At 38.9% G+C, this 21,277-nt stretch overlaps 1 protein-coding gene across 1 annotated transcript in view; it reads left to right on the top strand.

Annotated features, from left to right (window-relative positions):
* The first annotated feature begins 17,040 nt into the window (after positions 1-17,040).
* Positions 17,041-21,277, top strand: part of tacr1a (tachykinin receptor 1a) — a 65,090-nt gene continuing 60,853 nt past the window's right edge. Inside the window, exon 1 of the mRNA XM_086031666.1 lies at positions 17,041-17,728. Within this exon, the coding sequence (XP_085887792.1) occupies positions 17,337-17,728 (392 nt within the window). The 5' untranslated portion in view covers positions 17,041-17,336. The remainder of the gene's footprint in view (positions 17,729-21,277) is intronic.

Here is a 21,277-nt window from a genome sequence, read left to right as displayed (position 1 = left end):
TTTTATATTGTTTAATACCATAAAATTGTACCATGGTAATGAAATATAGAATTAGGAAATGTCATTAGTCCAGGAGCATCTTATATCTATATATGCAGAGTAATAACACATCAAAGTTTGAAAACAGTCAAAATGACTGCTCTCGTAGTCCTAGTTTTAAAGCTTTGTTGGTAAAATTCGTTCCCAATCTCGCTTGATGTACAACTGTTGACTAAGTAGCTGCCCTCGCCCTATCCTTGCTTGCGAGCGATTAAGCCTTTCATGACACTTGCCTGTTTTCAATTAACCTGTTCACCTGTTGAATGTGCCAAACAGGCGTGCTTTAGTATTCCTTAACTTTCCTAGTCTTTTGCTACCCCTGTCTCAGCTTTTTTGGAATGTGTTGAAGGTATCAAATTCAAACGTAGTGAATATTTGCTGAATAATAATAGTCATCATCGTTGTCCAAGCATCCATTATCCAAACCGCTTAGCCTCATGAATGCCATGAGGGCGTGCTGGAGCCTATCCCAGCTGTCTTTGGGCAGTAGGCGGGGTACACTATGAACTGGTTGCCAGCCAATCGCAGGGCACACAGATATATATATATATATATATATATATATATATATATATATATATATATATATATATATATATATATATATATATATATATATATATATATATATATATATATATATATATATATATATATATTTGGAATGTAAGAGTAAACCCGGAGAAAACCCATGCAGGCAGGGAGAGAACATGCAAACCCCACACAGAAAGGCCGGAGCCCGGATTCGAACCCACAACTTCTGCACTGTGACGTGGACGTGCTAACAAGTCAACCAATGTGCCACAATAAAACTAATAATAACGCTCATCAGTTTGAATATTAAATATCTTGTCTTTGTAGTGCATTAAACTGAATATAGTTTGGAAAGGATTTAAATTAAAAATTTTGATTTCATTTACATTTTACACAACATCCCCAACTCCATTGGAATCAAGTTTTCTACATCAATACAGCCACCAGCACATCTATTCATTTTCTTTACTGCTTTCTTCGCGTTCAAGGGAATAGCATGGGCTCGAGGCTGGAGCCTCATCCCATCTAACTTTTGGCAAAATGCTGAATACACTCTACACTGGTAGCCAGGCAATCACAGGACAATTTTGACGAGTATATGAAGGGAGACTTGATTCCAAGCCAGTTTCATAAAAGGCAGCTATGTAATCCACGAGTAAAAATAAACTCTTGTGGTTTAAGGCAGAGAAAAAAATAAATCACAGAATGGTTGGATACTTTTGCCCACATTTACAGTTGATATAAAATGTTTACACGCACCTATTCCAATGCCAGGTTTTTATGATATAAAAACATAAGATCAAGATAAATAATTTTACAACTTTCCACCATTTACCGGTATGTGTATTATAATCTGTACAACTCAATTGAAAAAAATATTAATGTAAGAAAGTAAATATAAAGTAACACCTTCCTGTAAATAGGATGTGGTTGTGTTCAGAATTGACCAAACATATTCAATGTCATATTAAATAGTAGTCAGCACACACCTGCCACCATTTAATGCTTCTGATTAAGCCCAAGTAAATGTCAGTGCTATTTCGAGCACAAAGCACGGTCTAACTGTCCGCATTGGTGGCGTTGCCTATTATTGGGTTTTTTTTTCAGAAAAGGCGCCGTAGTGGGAGTGAACACAGCTAACTCGTTTCCTAGAAAAGGAGAAGGCTCCTCTCATTCCCTTTATATTAAAAATCATACATCCGTGCATAACAACCACCTACAATCCATTGCTATGCTGCGGCGGTGATTTTTAAAAAATACATTAAAGATAATAGTAATAATAAAGCTTTCAATTAATTGATTCCTACATTGAATCAGAGGGTTCGATGCAAGCTCCTATCATATTTATGAATGAGATACAATGACATCCATTACACAGGCCTGCAGAGTTCAGAATCTGTCTGCCTGCACTTCTATCAAATTCACCAACCTGCAGCACAAATTAGACCTGCTTCAAGATGGTCTCATGTTCATACTTTGAGCCACCAAATTGTCAGATGCACCAGGTGCATTTAAAAGAAAACGATTTCGGTCCGAACGCCCAGCAAGGCGGTCTGACAAATTCCTAAACATGTTAAAGGAGGCTTGCACATGCATAAAAAATCAAAATGCGTCAGTTTTTACACCTGAGCGCATGTGTGTCTTCAAAAAATTGTAATTGTTCATGTTCATTAGGATGTTGCGGTTTAAATTAAATGTGTTACCATCAACCACAGAGCCTCGTTGGAAGTGCATCCAGGCTAGAAGAATTGTTTCCAATCAATTGTCTGCCGGTGTTCCAATCCAACTTTTAGAAAGTCAAACCCTCTCAGGTTAAGGTGTTTTCATGCATTTTATAAGTTTTGTTTCAATCCCTTTAATTTTCCTCTAAATGACATTTTAGGACATTATTAAGACACACCAAGGTTTTTAAATGTTAAACATAAAATTGTAGGACCCTGCAGTTGCTTGATGTGGGGATGGATGTGTCGGTGTGTTTACCACATTGATTTTAAGCAGACACAACATTTCTTTTGTTGTTGATCTCTTGGCCACCTGTTAATAGTGTGTACATTTTGAAATGTGTACTATAATGGAAGATGAGTGGACATGTTGGCTTATTTCATTCACATTGTAAAATGATGTTCTGTATTAATCTTTGAGAGCTCAAGTGAAATACTTTTTTTGTTGGAAATTTCTGATGCCTAATAGTTTGTTCTGGGAGGACAGTTCTTAATGAGGGATGAAATGTCTTTCATTCACAGGAAACCTAGCAGCACGCTGACTGAGCTGGATGATATCATCAGGAGAAGTACAGGAAACAACTTTATCATAAGGTTCTTTAATACCACCTGAGACTCACTTTTTTTCATTAAGTATTATTTGCCAGCCATGGCACACAAGCAAAGACACAACACCTACAAGCGTTTACAAACACAACAGTTAACATTCAAAAGCAAAGCAGAGAAAACAAAAGTAGCTTACAAAAATTACTAGAATGTACGTTGACAACATTTAAACACATTAACAGTAAACTTAAAAAAAAATTAAAAGTAAAGAAATAATTGCGGGTTTCTAAAATATATAAAAGGAAAAAATGATTTTAAATTGTATAGAGGACATTAATCAAAGGTATGAGGGAAAAAAAGCAAAGTTTTTAACCTGGATTTAAAAGCATTTACACTCGGGCTGACTTCACTTCTGTTGGCAGCTTATTCCATTTGTGTGCAGCATAACAGCTAAATGCAGCTTCACCATGTTGACCTTGAACTCTCAGTGCCACTAATTGACCCACGTCTGCAGATCTCAGAGCTCTACATGGTTTATATTCAATCAGCATTTCATTGATGTATTCAGGATCCAAACCATTAAATGATTTATAGAGGAGTAGTACATTTTTAAAATCTATTCTACAGCTAATTGAGAGCCAGTGTAAAGCCTTTAGGACTGGAGTAATATGTGTTCCAATCTCTTTGTTGTGGTCAGAACCCGAACTGCAGCGTTCTGGATGAGCTGCAGCTGTTTGATGCTCTTTTGAGGGAGACCAGTAAGAAGACCGTTACAATAATCAAGTCTACTGGAGATGAAAGCATGGATAAGTTTGTCCTGATCTGCTTGGAGCATGCAACCCTTCAGTCTGGATATGTTTTTCAGCTGGTAAAAGGCTGTTTTAGTTATTGATTTTATATGACTGCTTAAAGTCAGGTCTGAGTCTATTAGCACCCTAAGCCTTCTGACTTGGTCTTTGGTTTATAAGAACCGTGACTCCAGGTGTTTTCTAACAGCAGTCTTCTTTTCTTTATTGCCAAAAACAATTACATCTGTTTTGTTTTGGTTTAGCTGGAGGAAGTTTTGGTTCATCAAGTTGTTGATTTGTTCTAGACAGAGACACAATACGCTCATTAAACTGCTGTCATTTGGGGAAATTGATATAGCTGTGTGTCATCTGCATAACTGTGATAGCCAACATTGGTGTTCTGAAGCATTTCACCCAAAGGTAACATATACAGACTGAACAGAAGGGGCCCAAGGACTGACCCTTGAGGAACCCCACATGTCATGACAACGCAACCATGACACTTACGCTTTCCTGCCCTTTGATTTCAAAGTCATTACACTCATAGTGCACCTCCAAGATGCTCTAGGTCGCTATGAAATGGTCTTAATAGTCGAAACAGCATCCAGGGCATTTGAGATTTTCCAGCTGCATTCACAGATAATGAGGTAGCCATAATTTTCATAAACATATCGTCCGCAGTAATAAAATAACTCAAGATCATAAGTCATAATGAAGTCCTTAATCAAAGTGCTTTGTTAACTAGTGATCTAATATTAGATAGAGCTAATCTTGCAGTGATAACGGGAGACACTGGCTTGTTCAGAGGTTGACAACGTATCCTAACTAGGCTAGCAGCTGTAGACTTGTTTCTTCTCAGTTCTTCAGCCGACTTTCTGTCACTTGTAGTCACAGGTATACCACACACTTTGCTAGTTTCAATGGGTCCTGACTTATTCTGGGGACAAGCATTGTTTGTAGCGGATATGCAGTCTGGAGAGGATGAAATGGACATCCTCTGTGTCTAAATGACAAATTACATGAATCGAAAGTGCACAATAATAATGATAATTTATATAACACCATTCATACAACTTAACATTTGTGAGTTTTCAACAAATGCTGTGCAAAAGTATCTACATAAGATAACCATATTTGCATTAAAACTCAATTCACTGTTCTATTTTTGCGTCCACTGTGACAATAGAACCTGCAACTAGCACGCTTAGCGTTCATAGAGATGAACCGTGCTTGGCTGTGTCTCAAGACAACAATATCTGTCTTCTAGCATATCTCAAAATCATTAACATGTTTTAGCATGTTTGGCTCATTTGAACAAAGCCACTGGCATCAATCACAAATGTATATGAAGATAAATGAGGACAACAACAAAAAAAAGCGCCTCTAGTGTTTAATTACACTGGAGAAAAAAATAAATATACTAACCGCCTTGCACTTTTACAATTGGACTGAAACTAAAAAGCCTTAAATGAAAACCGTCTCTCATAAAAAGTAAATTAACTCTAAAGAACTTCCCTCTCAATCATGAATATGTTATTGTGTTCCTCTGTGGACGGATGAAAATGAATTATGAAATGAATTCTCTCATATTACCTGTCAGCAAGACATTGTTCAATTACTTTGGTGATGCACAAACTTATCTATAGAAAAAGCAAGAATCATGCCCTGGATGTGAGCCTCTTGACGGATATACTTGAGATGCCCTCTAGGCTGAAGAGCATTTACCTCACACACACATGCACTACCCCCGGAAAGAAATTGCTGTGTGAAGACTCTTTATTGGCCCAAAATGTGAGTTTAGAAAGTAATGTCAATGAAATTTAATGTACTGTATGTCGATAATACAATTCCATGACTGGTTTATGTTTTCAGGCTCCACAAGTTATAAACAAGTTAACAAATGGTGAAAAGTTACAGTTTTATTTAAAAGCTTCACTGGCTACTACTGTAAATAGCTGACCAAGCAATTCCCCATTGAGCTAAAAGATAATTATTGAAGGACTTTTAATGTCTAAAAATATATATATTTGAATAACTCAATGAAACTGTAAATGCGTCTCAACACAAATTAAACCCATTTCCCTCCTTTAGTTCTTTCCTTCTACCCAGCACCGCACAGTCCTACAGACCCATTGGTGCACATATAGTACATCAAGTCCTGTGCAGACAAGCATGGTGAACCCCAGGGCACTCTGTCCTGAGGGAGAGAATATTTCAACATTTCACATAAGTCAGGCACTACACCTTGCCAAAATCCATTTTTCATTGCAGTGGGACTTCCTCATCAACATTTTGCTGTAGCGTGCATACATTTCCCCCAACCTGTCTTTTTATGAAGATAAATGGAGTCTGCATGGCATCTGGTGTCATGAAGTTCTTATTATCAAAGGAGAGAGAGTTGCTGTTCGTTCCTGGGTTATGCATACATCTGAAGCATTACATTTTAAGGGGGTCTAACAGACCTTTGTACAGCAACATGAATACTATAGGCTGCAAGCAATATTCCACAGACATCAAGTAAATATAAACTTGCTGGCTTTGCCCTACATTCAAACGCTCTTGAGAACAGATACTTTTTGGTGAGTCCTGAATTGCAATATGGGCTACAGGTGTTTAAGGGTATTTGGATTTAACAGATGCAAATCCCAATAACCAGAAAAAGACAGCCACAATAAGATTAATTATTCTGATGAACAAGCAGGGGATCGGACAGATCATGGCATTTAACCTTACTATATATGTACATAATAGCAGAGCTGGGCATTTTACTAAAATTTCCCTGTCTGTTTATCGCCTTCCGCCTGCAGCCGGGGTACCCTTCCACTGTCCGTCTATTCGTCTATCCTCTATGTCCGGCCGGTCTAAATGCGTCTATCGTTTATCGCCTACAAAATGGGCGTCCGTCATAGGCAGATAGACGGACCGGTCTGTCACATAAATGGAATGCCCAGCTCTGTCTAATAGTATATGTATAATGTAATATTAATCTTACCCATGCGGGCATGATCAGGATGCTGAAATGAGAATTCACAATTTATAAATAATCTTTCCATTCAGTGAAGTTAGGCAATGTGTTCCAGCTACTTAAAGACCAAATCTGTGAGTCAACATTCATACTTCACTAAATCCATGCAACAGTAATCAAAGATTCTTTACTTCTCACAGGCCTCATACAGATTTAACATGCTTAACAGGATGTTCCAGCAACCTGTACCAATTTCATATTTCTGTCCACAGTGAGTCCTGTCAATCCTTACTGTGTGGCCTAGTAGCATATTCCAGAGCTTCGCTTAGCTCACTCTACAGACAGTACAGTGTAGTCCCGATTATATGGGGTGTGGCACTCACAAATGCAACTATTTGCAGATGTTTTAGGAACTTATCCCCTATCCTTTGTGAAAAAGATTGCCAATGAGTGATTTTCTCTAACGTGAAAAAAGAAAGACAGAAAAGTATTCTGTTTTTGGGGGGCAAAACACTCTTTAATTGACAAAATGAAAGGTTATTGTCGGGCATATCCACATCAATGTAATGTTAAACTAGTAGTCTGCTCAACCAAACTTGTGCGGTGAAAGCCAGAAAGAAGAAAGAAATTCCGCCTCCCATTTCCCTCTCCCCAGACCCAAACTTGCTCATCCCATCTGGTTTGTGACTGACAGTCATCAGGAGGGGACAATCTGTCTGCTCAAGCTGCTTGCCTCAGAAGAATGTAGTCTGACCAAACTGGGACTAAGCAAAACACTTAACAATAGCTAAGGCCGGATATACACTTAAAGTGGAAGTCAACCCAAACATATTTTTTTCAAGAATATGTTCCCAGCAGGCCCATTAGTTGAAACACAGCATTCTGATTAATTTTGCGTTTGTGGAATATAAATGAAGCAACAAAATGCACTCGTTTTTAGCCATCTTCGGGGGCGGCCATTGTGTCTTTTGTTGACTGAAAATGACATCACAACTGCTCACAATGACCAATCACGGCTCAAATTCAGAAAACAGGCCACCCGTGATTGGTCGTTGTGAACAGTTGTGATGTCATTTTCAGTCGACAGAAGACAAAATGGCCGCCCCCAAAGATGGCTAAAAATGAGTGAATTAACACTTATTCCACAAACGCAATATTTATGAGAATGCCCTGTTTCAACTAGTGGGCTTGCATAGAACATATTCTTGAAAAAAAATGTTTGTGTTGACTTCACCTTTAAAAACAATCAGGCTGTTATCCCGATTTTGCCCCTTCCCTACTGAGGATACCAAACGCCAGACTGTTTTATGTCTTGTAAGATATGATATATGAATATGATATAAATCATAAAGGTGTTCAAAATTAAGGATCAGAAATCTTCATTTGTGTGAGGATAGCCAACTTCACTCGAACCAACTGACTCTGTGAAATGTGAAGTGGACAAAATATAGCCAATCAAAGAAGCACCGTGACTGAGGAACACAACGCAGTCTCTACGGGCACTTTACCCTATTTTTCTGGTTCGTCCTCCGTCCGCGACCTATGCACCCTTCTGTCATCGTCCTTCCATCCTTATCCATAAAAATAATCATCCTGCGTCCCCGTCCGTCCTCGTTCTTTTAAAGTGCTTCTGTCCTTTCATGTCACCAGTTTGTCCCGTCTCACATCCCCCCAAAAAATAAAAGCATTTGTGTATGACGCTGTGGGAGAGAAGCTAATGGCAGAGTTTTCATAATTCATAAACATTATTTAAAGCTCATTAGCTGGCTAATTTCCTATTCACATCCACTTACCGGCTGGGAGTATCATCAGTGGACTGAATTGTTTACAACTGTTTAAGTGTCAACCAAGATAGCATTTAGCCAGGGGACGAGAATATTTAAGATTGCATTATAATGCAATAGTATTGCGTTTTATTGCAAAACTTTAGCATTATAACGTAATCAGTTTTCTTTTTTTTTTTGCATTATTTCACAATAAAAAGAATTATTTCAAAATAACATAATGTTATTTTTGGAGGAGAGCGAAAGACTTCCACTTCCGGGTAGTAGCTATAAGTATATGGCGGCGCTGGCATGATCATGGATGACGGTTTGGAGAGATTTTTATGCTCTAGAGATGTCGCAGACAGGGACATACTTCGCATGCAATGGGATAAGGTATGTTAACAGTTGGTTAACAAAACAAAATCGCTATCCAACTTTTTCCTATACCCCATACGTACCTTATCCCAGACTAAACACACAAGACAGGCTGTGCATGTTCCTGTCAGTCTTCAGTGAAATAGGCGTCCTGTGGTGTGATTCCATGGTATAACATGCGTTCAACAACTCGAGAGCAGAATATGCCTGTGAGTGCAATGTGACTGCAGGGAACGCACAAGACAAAAAAAAGCACTCAACGCTGTTGTTGCAGCCGGTTAAAAAAGGCGGCGCCGTGATACCGCAAGAGAACATTGGCCTTTCTTTTTAAAAGAACCCAACACAACACGTCAGTCGGTACTTGACCCGGCTAAGGGACGAATACAGGGACGGATGAAAACCCACTTCCGTCATTGCTTAGTCCATCCTTTTTAAAAAACATCTCGTCCTTTGTTTCCAAAATGGGTGTCCGTCTGGGACGGACGGTCAGACTATTCGGTCCCAGGAACGGAATGCCCATCTCTGAAAAGCAGTGGTTAAAAAACAAAACAAAATATATCCTACCCAATGTTGTTGGTTTTTTTGTATAAAAGCAGGACAAAACCTTTTTTATTAAAAAAAAAAAGCATAATATGTCATGAATAAAGTGAATGTATCATGCTGTTATACCTCCCAACACATATGCCAATAAGACTATTATTTTAAGATCAATTGACAATACAGCACAGGGCAACATGGTGAATAAGGATAACGTTCATGTTGTATGTTTCACTCAGTATAATACAGCTTTTTTTCTTTGGTGTAAGCACATTTTTTGTAACTATTGGCTATTTTTGCAAAACTTTTCATAAAAATAGGAAAACTTTTCACCAAACAGGCAAAATATCATAGTATTCTTGAAAAGCAAATAAGTCTTGCTTAACACTTCAAACCTTTGTAAAAAAAATATATATATATATTTTGTATGAAAATAATTGACACACACCATCATATTAGTAAGCAGACAATGTGCCAACTACACACTGATGGGAAGAATGAAAAACACATCTGGCTCTGCTTTTGTTTCTTTGTGCACAAGGTCGGCTACGGCAGTTTGAGGTCATGCTCTTGCCATAGTTCTGTAAATAAACAGGCATCAAAATTTCAAGTTCTTTTAGACACAAGTATATAAGTATATCAGTAAAAGTATTTTTACTCAAGGTTTTTACTGTATTTACTGTAAACATCAAGACAAACAGAAAACAGCTTTTCTCATGTCAACATCCCCCCGCCCCCTCCAACACACACACACACAACCCCCTCCTCTTCCCAGAATTTTACAGAGTAGAGAGAGAAAAAAACTCTAGTGTGCGATCTCTCCGGGTCATTCCATGGCTGTTAAATAGTCCACTATTGTAGCTCTGATGTCAGTAATTCTTATTCTGATTTGCCTTACTCTTTCACCTTCACCTTCATGTCCTCCTCCTCAACCTCCTCTAATTCTCACTCTTCATGCTCCCTCCGTTGTATTCCTTGCCGACAGCTTACCTGTGGCTTTTTTATAGTGCTCAGGCTGATAGCAAAGTGAACTAATTATCTAAAACAGTTTTTCTCCTGTGACAGTGTGGCCAGACAGATGGCGTAATAGTATAAATCTGGGGTGTCAAACTCATTTTTCTCGAGGGCCACATCATAGTTATGGTGTCTGTGAACCCATAGATATGTATGATCACGTTATATTATCACATACACAACAAATTGATAGATAACTAGTTTTGAAATCAGAAGCCAGTAAATAGTTTGTTCAACTATTTTCCAATGTATTTTAAAGGAGGCATTGGTAACAAATGCTTCCAATATATCATATGTTGTGTTAACAGTGAAGACAATTTCAAAGAAACATGTTAAGTCAACACACATGATTCGCCTTTGCGGGCCACGTTAAATGATATCGCGGACCAGATCTGGCCCCCGGGCCTTGAGTTTGAAACTTGTGGTACAAATAATAACCAAAGTTTTTAGTGTTGAAGCATTGAGTTGCGTTTACATCTGCAAAAAGAGTGATGGGCCGTCGGAGTGTGTGTTCCATTACAAATGCTGTACAAAGCAGTGTTTGTACTTTTAGTTTTGCAAAGTCTGTGAGTGGTTTTACGATCGCTAATAGCTTTAGAAATTGTGCTACAAGAATCACTGTTACACCTTAAGCATTCAGAAAGAAAATTGTAAATACGCATATGCACAGGCAAAAAGGTATATCCACCAATAGCACATTGTTCCATTTTCACATTTTCAATCAGTACCACACAATCTTTACGATAACTGAAGTGACAGACAAAACTGTCAGCAAGGTAAGAGATTTTTTTTCTTAACTGAAAAAAAAAACCTTGTCTGGAAAAAAAGAAACCAAACCTTACCAACTTTTGTCATGCTGATAATGGAGATGTTTATTTGCGTGATGTGTGCGGTTGTGTTTCAGAAGAAAAAAACATGAGTGCTAATGATGTCTGTTGATGAATGTGATTTGTATCTTGCCATATGTAATGACAGATGAACTGCCATCAAGCAATCATTCTGTGTATGATTATAAATCAACACACATCCATTTAATAGCTGAATTATCATTCATAACAGTTAATATAACATTTAACTAACTTGACCAAACAAACGTGTTTGTGTTCCACATAACTCATTCTTGTCATGGTCTGTTCTTGTTGTGGTGATGCTTTGTTTTTGTTGTTCCCGGTTGCTCCAGTAGGGGCAGTAGTTGAATCCTCTGCAGCGCACCTGTTTGTTATATTAATCAATGGACTATTTAAGGACTGTCAAACTCCTTGTCGGATTATTCTGTCAGGGTCATTTTAGATATTTGATACATGCATAGATGCATGCATTTTAGATATTTACCAAGTATGTGCATATGTGCAAAACACATGCTCTTAATCGATTTAGTTTTTTATAATACATTTTTCGATGCATGTATAAAAGATCCAATATCCTAATCCAACAAGTTTGAAGCAAACAACAAAATAACCAGATACGGTAATTTTCTATTTTTCAGTTTAAAGGGCTCTTTTGCATAAAAATTACAATTCAAGGATGGCACAAAACTGTTGCACAGCAAACCAACATTAAGTAAAAATCAACTCAGTCAAAATGTTAATGTTATTGCAGTAATGGTTTGTCATGCAAGTATGCCCCAAAAATATTAACCCTACTGCCATCTTGTGGTGAACGGTGATACTACAATTTAAAACTACAATTGATGCATATTTGCAGTTCGGCACCCACAAATTTGAATATTCACTTTTTTTTTTCCCCTCCACATTTACCCCCTGTGAAAAACCTACACTGAATCTCAATCAGCATTTTCTGAAGATTTTTTTAGTGTTTGTGAAAAAAAAAAATGAAAAAATAATAAAAATGATCCCCCACCCCCCAAAAAAGAAATAAAAACATTTTTTGTTGTTTTTAAATTATTCCAGGGGCCACTCAGAGTATGGTCGGGGACAGCATGTAGTCTGCAGCTGCCCATGCTGCCCATCCCTGATGTATTAATTGTTTTGTTTTGTAAATGTTTGTTTACAATGATTTCAAAAACGTTGGTCCACTTCAACTTGAAATTGTCTTGGCTTGTTCATAAAAGTACGCTACTCCAGCTAAATAATAGAGCCAACCATCAAGTTCTTATGGCACTTGTGGTCAAGAAGTGGGCAAGAGGCAGGGTACATCCTTGACTAGTCGCCAGCCAATCAATGGGCACATACAGACAATCATTCACACCAGGGATGGACTGGGCCTGAAATTCAGCCTGGGAATTTGAGATGGAGAAGCCCCCGGTGTGCGCCACCGAGCAGCCCCCTGGTGTGCGCCACCGAGCATTTTTTGTTTCTCCTCCTGTGTGGCAAGGTCCCTAATACTAACCAGTGAGCAGTGACAGTGATTTTAGGTCTTAGGTCTATGCATAATATAAAGTAGGCGCCTACAAAACAGCAGCCTGACACTCATCCCTCTCGGTCTGGTTGTCGTTGGTTCCTGCTCCGTTCTCTGCCTTCTCCACCCTCTACTCCAATAAGTCCAATTCTTCCTCCTCCTCATTCTCCTAGACCAGCACCACCTCTTCATTGCCACTACCATGACTGGGGTCACTCAGTCCCTCATCAACCTCCCTGCTAGTGACCTTCACCACTGATGCTGCAACTGCTGCTGATAACAATTACAACAATAAGTCTTATGTTCTTAATACACAAAGGCAATCCATGTACGTAAAGGCCAGGCATAAATCACACACAGACACGCACACACACAAGCACACACCTTTTTACGCTTTCTTATGTCAGAGTAATCCAGCTCATTTGTTCACTGTTATGTTGAATATTTTGCAAATTTTCCTCCGTGCCCACCTGTCGTCATGCTGCTGGATCCCGCCTCAGCGGCATCGGAAAATTGCCAACCCCACACTGAAGATCTGTCAGCATTGCACATTTAGCCGCATCTTGCCCTAAGGTTTTTCATTTTCCCATTTTGTTTTTTCTGCAACACCCATTTCCTTCTCAGTTGCCTTCTTTCTCTACAACATTCTCACCATGCTATCTTGCTACATTAGCAAATTGCTGAAAAGTGAAATTGGCACTCACCTGTGTCAATCAAATCAGAGCTCTCTGAAAATGACGACAAGTTCAAAGTGGTGTGGGGGACAGGGGCTTGAAAGTCTGCTGCTTAAATTGCTGTTCGCGCAACAGCAACAGTCCGACGGAGCATGAACCCTCTGCAGGCTGTAACTCTTGTGTTGTGTCTGACACTGACTGGTCGAGCCACTTGGCCAGCTGTGTGCATGCTGCAGCCCTTTGTCGGGCAAGCGGCCGATGCATTTGTTGCATAGCTGTGTTGACATTATACAGGCTAGTATAAGTCACCCTCAAATTGTTGAACAATAGTCTGTAATTATGTTTTGTTAAAAGAAGCATGTGTACATTGACATTATATTGAAATTAGGGCCTATTAAAAAGGCCAGGTCAGCCTGGAATGGCCGTTCAGGAGTTATCCCGAATTTCCCAATTGCCACCCAGCAGCTGATTCACACATTGGCGCCTATGATAAGTTTCATTTCAAAGGTCTTCAATTAACCAAACATGCATGTTTTTGGTATATGAAAGGAACCTTGGAGAAAATCTATGCAAGCATAGTGCATAATTGCAAACTCTACACTCGACTGTGAGACATATGTGCTAACCAGTACCTCGTCGTACTGCCCTTAAGTAATATATGTATGCCAAATATACTGTGACTTTTCCATAAGTATTAATATAGGTAAATGTTAAGTATATGCAAAAACTATAGTCCAGAGTCCAGCCCTTAAACTTGAGAGTATATGCCAAGTATCTTCAATTTAAAGCAGTTCCCAGTTCCTTATTAACATGTCTGTGACATGCTTTTGTCAAAATAACCATCCATCCATCCATTATCTGTACCGCTTCTCCTCACGAGGGTCGCGGGGCGTGCTGGAGCCTATCCCAGCTGTCTTTGGGCAGTAGGCGGGGGACACCCTGAACTGGTTGCCAGCCAATCGCAGGGCACACAGAGACAAACATCCGCACTCACAATCACACCTAGGGGCAATTTAGAGTATCCAATCAACTTACCATGCATGTTTTTGGAATGTGGGAGGAAACCGGAGTGCCCGGAGAAAACCCACGCAGGCACGGGGAGAACATGCAAACTCCACACAGGGAGGCCGGAGCCGGGATCGAACCCACGACCTCTGAACTGTGAGGCGGACGTGCTAACCAGTCGACCACCGTGCCGCCTCAAAATAACCAAAGGATCAATAATTCTGTTACTCTTACTCACCCTATTTTTGTTGTGCTGAAATGTTTGAATGTTGAAATTTTAGTATAGGTGGTCTCATGCAATTGAGCAACGGCTTACCCCGCCCCTTCTACTGTGGGGCCAATATAGTGTAATGTATTGTATGGTTTTCCATGAGGACTACAGGGCGGGGTACAAAGTATGACGTGCACTTACGATCCCCCATAAAGTCATCACTAATGGAGTCAGCACTTGATAACCAAGTCACTGAATTACACTTTACAAGTAGTATGCAAATCCATATATGTGGACCATGCAGCAGACACATCACAAAACATAAATCACCAAACATGTTTGTGCCGCTTAACAGAAGCTAACTGTTAGCTAATGCTAATATCTGTGCATCCACACAAACCTCAATGCAGCTTTACTTAGCGTTTGGTTCAGACATAAAGAGAACCGTGTTTCAGTAGTCTAGAAATTGCTAAATTCACAATGGCTTACTCACAGATTTTCTGAAAAAGCCAAAAGATTTACAGGTACTTGGTTATTTAATTTCACACTTGATAGGTGGACACTGGGCTTGTACTCCACAGACCCAACTAAAAAATTTAAAAGTCAATTTTCCACTTTAAAGTGGAAGTCAACCCAAACATATTTTTCCAAGAATATGTTCTATGCAGGCTCACTAGTTGAAACAAGACACACTGATGAATATTGCGTTTGTGGAATAGGAGTTATCCACCCGTTTTTAGCCATCTCAGGGGGCGGCTTTCAGCAGCTTCAGAAAACAGGTCAGCCGTGATTGGTCGTTACTTGAGCCCTGAGCAGTTCTGATGTCATTTTCAGTCGACAGAAGTGACAAAATGGCTGCCCCCTGAGATGGCTAAAAACGGGTGTATTTTTCTCTAGTCCACAATATTCATCAGAATGTCCTGTTCCAACAAGGGGGCCTGCATAGAATATATTCTGGGAAAAAAAAAATGTTTGGGTAGACTTCCCCCTTTAAGACTGCGATTGGCTGGCAACCTTTCCAGGGTGCACCTTGCCTGTCGCACAAAGTCATCTGAGATGCCTTAGCTCCCCTACAACCCTATGAGGTTAACTGGTGTGAAAAATGAATGTAATTATATCTGGACTCTCTGTTTTTTGTCTTGTCTTTTGCTCCATGCTCTACTGACTTTCCTTTGCTCTCTGCTGGATAATTCATTGGTAGAGTTCAGCTTTACTTCTTCCTTCCATCTCTTATATCTTTCTCTTTCCTTTATCAAATAATCTTTGGATTTCACTGGGTCATTGTAACCCTTCGCCTGTACTCTGTCTCTGCTAGGCTTTTGGGGATTTTGGTGTATGTCCCTTCAAATTAATATAAAATATTAAATAGAATATTGTTAAAATCAGAGAGATCTATGTATGACATATGTTCTATCTATGTTTTATATTATTTAAAACTTACTTTATTAAAAAATAAACATCATATTGTCACTACGGAAACCACTATGTCACAACCGAAACCTATCTGTATGTTTCGGTAGTGACCGGTTCGGGTTTATTTTTCCCTTCAAATTTGGATAAAATATGGAATATGATAGGGTGGCACGGTGATAGACTGGTTAGCATGCCCGCCTCACAGTTCAGAGGTCGTGGGTTCGATCCCATCTACGGCCTCCCTGTGTGGAGTTTGCATGTTCTCCCCGTGCCTGCGTGGGTTTTCTCCGGGTACTCCGGTTTCCTCCCACATTCCATAAACATGCATGGTAAGTTGATTGGACTCTCTAAATTGCCCCTAGGTGTGATTGTGAGTGCAGATGTTTGTTTGTCTCTGTGTGCCCTGCGATTGGCTGGCAACCAATTCAGGGTGTCCCCCGTCTACTGCCCAAAGACAGCTGGGATAGGCTCCAGCACGCCCGCGACCCTTGTGAGGATAAGTGGTATAGGTAATGGATGGATGGAATATAATATTGTTAAAATCAGAAAGATCTATGCATGACATATGCATCAATGTATTATATTATTTAAAACTTACTTTATTAAAAAATAAACATCATATTCTCACTACTGAAACCATTATGTCACTACCGAAACGTTTCCGTAGTGACCGTTTCGGTAGTGACGTTTTATGATAGTTGTTGACAGTACTCAACAATGCTAGGCACAACGTGGCTACCAGAGACAGTTTTGAGCATGTGTAAAGAGATAGAAAAATATATATATATATATATATATATATATATATATATATATATATATATATATATATATATATATATATATATATGTATATATATATATATATATATATATATATATATATATATATATATATATATATATATATATATATATATATATATATATATATATATATATAAAATCAAATTCGCACTAATGAACTAATGAAAACCTCGTTTGACGGAGGTTAAAAAAAAGAAGTCCTTATCATGTTACCACAGGGGGCAGTAGGAGGCAGGTTATAAATGTGCATGAGCTCATTTTCTCCAGCGTGTGTGCAGCGTGTTGGAGCAGTTAGGGGAAGAAGCACCACGACAGCATGGGCAGGACCGGGCAGTAAACAGAACTCACATCATGGACATTGCGCATTCCCTCTGGCTGCATGGAGACGTGCGTAAAATACGCGCTACTTTTTACGCGTTGTGCAATAAGAGGGTCACACAAATTATATTTCAGATGAATCCTAAATAGTAGAACAGAAATCTTGCATACTTCCGTCTGTGAATGTGAAAGTTTTCATCGATCAGAACGAATTTCACAAGAGACTTCTATCAGGTGAGTGAGACTTGTACTCCCGATTGGTAAAATGGACCCAATATTTGATGGCTCGGACGAAGTCAACTGTAGCACCAGCAACAACGGGACCATGTACTGGAACCAATTTGTACAGCCAGCCTGGAGAATATTCCTGTGGGCCATCGCCTACTGCTGTATAGTCATCGTGTCGGTTGTTGGCAATGTGACGGTGATGTGGATCATTATGGCGCACAAACGCATGAGGACGGTCACCAACTATTTCCTGCTCAACTTGGCGTTCGCCGAAGCCTCCATGTCCGCCTTCAACACGGTTATCAACTTCATCTACGGCGTGCACAACGAGTGGTACTTCGGACTGGTCTACTGCCGCTTTCACAACTTCTTTCCCATCGCGGCCGTCTTTGCCAGCATCTACTCCATGACCGCCATCGCCCTGGACAGGTAATCTGCACTTCGCAATACTGTACTGATGGTGCATTCCTTTCCTTTACCTCTTGTGAGTTTTGTGTGCTTTCGTGATCAGAGTGAAGAAAACAATGATTGAATGGTTCATATACATTTTATTCATTTTGTGTGTTTCAAATTTAAATCCGGACAAATGCATTGTAATTCTAATCACACCTTCGAATCGCCCTCCCCCCGTGCGACTGCGAAAAGTTATTTTATGATGATAATGCCAAATGTTGTCTTGTTGGGTTTTATCTGTTCCTGCCTTATGTTTTTCATATTTTGTGTGATGCCCGTTCATCAATGGGGATGTTCTTTTTGCGAATGAGATGCGCAAAAGCTACAGTAAGCTTTTCTGTTTGTGTACAAATTGTAAATCGTCGCTATAAACAATAATAATGGGAATCCCTCACTCCTTTTCTCAACAATATAAGCAGTAGGACACCACCACGCTCTGTTAGCAGTGTCATCTGCTTTCCAGTTGGGTAGAAAAACACAATACAGTAGTGTGTGTGTGACGTTTTGGACCTATGAGAAAAGATGGAATAAAAAATATGCCTCTGGAGTTACGCAGCATCTTATTTCAGGGCAGTAGAAGAATATATACCGGTATTTGAAAAATGTTGATGTGATGCTATGAATAGATTAACACATTTTCACAATTGATGTCATATTCGATAATGTAATGCTGGCTGAATTAAAAAAGTGGAGGATGTAAAGTTTTGCGTACTATCATCTTAATTGTCTTTATTATTTATTCGTACATACCTGAAAGAATTGAAGCGGTAAGCTACTGATTGGTCATATAAGAGCAGCTGCTTGCTGGTACGATATGCTGCGATTTACATATGATCCGATTAGTCAACTAATCGCAACTGCTCCTAGTAATTAGTCGACTTGCAAAATAATCATTAATGGACATTAAATTAATTTCAAAGGGAATGTTCATTTGCTATACAAGAACATTGAGTTACAATCTTAAACTTCAATTCAATTTACTGTACCGGTATAGCTTTTATCATGTTAATATTTGTATCAATATTTTAGAATCATTTGATCTCATTCACATTATTCTGCTGTTGGTTTATTCAAGTTTTTAACTCAGCAAAATGAACCCTCAGAGTATGAAGTTGGACTGTGCCCCAGATAATTGTACATTTTTTAAATTCACACAATTACCTGAAATGTGTTGTTCGTTTATCCAATAATTTGCTTCATAGTGATACAGCTCATAATACTCTACATGCCCATTGGTTTCCTAGCCGGTCTCACATGGAGAAATACAGATCTTTTCTAACACGGGCCAATTAGAAGAAGCAAGGTACTTGTAATTTTAATTATGTGTAACTGTTATTGTGCAACTGCTGGGACTATTTTTTTTGTGCTATTCATGTCTCATTGAAGTTTGAAGATAATCAGAGAACAGGACTCAAATAAGAGTGATGTTGTCCCTTAAGAGTTCACTTAGATTGGTCTGTTGAAAGGATGTAAAACGGGGACCAAGGGGGCGGTCGCTTTGAGTGGTATGTATATATATTTTTTCTCCTCTCCTGACCTTGCCGCGTGTGTGTGAATAGAATAAAATAGAATAGCTGTAGACATACATGATTTTCAGCTGTATGTAAAATGTGCGTAAAAAGTTCCAAATAGAGGACTATCTGAAAGCATGCTTCTGTGGAGTTTTCTTTAAATTCACGATGGATGTTACCAAACAAGGTAATATGAAAGGCATGTGGGACTCAAGTACCAACCAGGCCAACAGTAACAAGTCTTTCGAATCATCTATAGCATCACCACCAATAAGTATAACTTGTTTTAAAAGTAGTCGTGATGTGTGTAGACATCAGACAATTAATGTGTATTAATTCCATGTAACACAACTGACGCCACTTTACCAGAGTTTTGCTTGTGTTACCCCATGTAAGAAAACACCACAAGATCGCACATAATTTAGCAAAAGATATGAAGCCAATTAACACAATGATCTGGGAGAGCTTTAAGGCTCTGATAAAAATGTTTACCCCAAGATACCAGTTTCCGTCGCTAAATTGTGAGCCAGATGTTTTTTTCCTTTATTGAGTGAAATCATTTTTTATGCTGACATTCTCATCAGAGGTCACCACAGTGAGTCACTCACATGATTTGTTAGGCACATTTTATATGTCAGACGTCCTTCCTGATGCAACCCTCCCATTTATCTGTGCTTGGGAATGTCACTGGAGAGCGCCAGTGGCAGCAGGTACCACTACATCACCAGTGCAATGTTTAAATGGAAAAAATAAAAGAATAAACTATTTCATTACTATTATTTATTTTAATTTTATTTTTTTCATATCCTATTTCAGTGCTTACATTTGCAGCGGTGTTTCAGTTTTTTCTCAATGCTCAGAAATCTTTAATATATTAAATGCAAATTCTAGTTGTGTTATTTTCAAACAAGGACTTTTGTTTTGGTATCAATGAAGGAAGAACGTGGTAAAGGACTATTAAGATGTACGTCTTATTCTGATGTATTGTTATCGTGTACTGTATTGTACTGTATATGATAATGCAAATCACTTTGTCATACAACTTGCATTGCATTTCCTTTAGTTCCTATGTCTCGAAAGACATGGAAGTAAGATAACTTTCAATTGCATCATTAAAGTCACAACAATAGGCAAACAACCATTTTAAACTTTTATACCAAACAAACATTTCAAATAAATAATAATAATACACAATACAATACACACCATATACATTTTCACAATGTGAGGAGGAAAAAGTGTGTGAAGCCCAAGGATAAAGGTTTGGAGGTGTCATTTTAAGCTACCCTGCCCTTTAAAAACACATGCACACATATGCATGCACAGACACACACCAGTTATAAGTTTCCTATCCACCTGACAATTCCGAAGATTTCCTGATGCAACATGAAAACAACCCACCGTATTGTATTGCTTTTGCCTGTGACTATCATATAAAGCTCGTAGAAAATCATGCCTGGATGTTGGACTATCCGCACAACCATAACATGATGGAAACCAAATTATCATTCCATATCACTGTGCGGACCCTGAACGTTGGAGAAAGTGGGTAAACAGAGTGAAGAGAGCAGGTCTGGACAGTTCGGCGGAATAGAAGCTAACCAAGACCGCAATGCTTTGTAGTGAGCACTTAAGTGGTAAGACTCGTTCTCGTGTGTGAGACAATGTACTGTTTTCTTTCCAACATATTTTAGGCTTTCACCAGCTTGCATCATTATCTGTATAAATGTCGTAAAAAAAAACAACAAACAACAAATCAAATGATAACGACCCAAAGTTTGTTTTCACCGACTTGACCGCCATCTTGACTTGACATCATTTTGACGTAAGCCCAAAATTGTCAATACAACAAATATCTCTCTAATGCTAGGTTCAGACAGAATTTCGAAATATTGAATCACCTTGCATGTCTCGCATGTTTGTTTGCGTGGGAACTACACAGGGATTGCTTCTAATGCTAACGATACTAAACGGAATTTTCTAAAAAATGAAAAATTACAAATGCCACAAGGCT

The sequence above is a fragment of the Filicampus tigris genome, chromosome 5, assembly GCF_054856515.1.
Source record: "Filicampus tigris isolate MCC_2025a chromosome 5, RoL_Ftig_1.0, whole genome shotgun sequence".
NCBI lineage: Eukaryota > Metazoa > Chordata > Actinopteri > Syngnathiformes > Syngnathidae > Filicampus > Filicampus tigris.
This window is presented reverse-complemented; position numbering and strand designations above follow the sequence as displayed.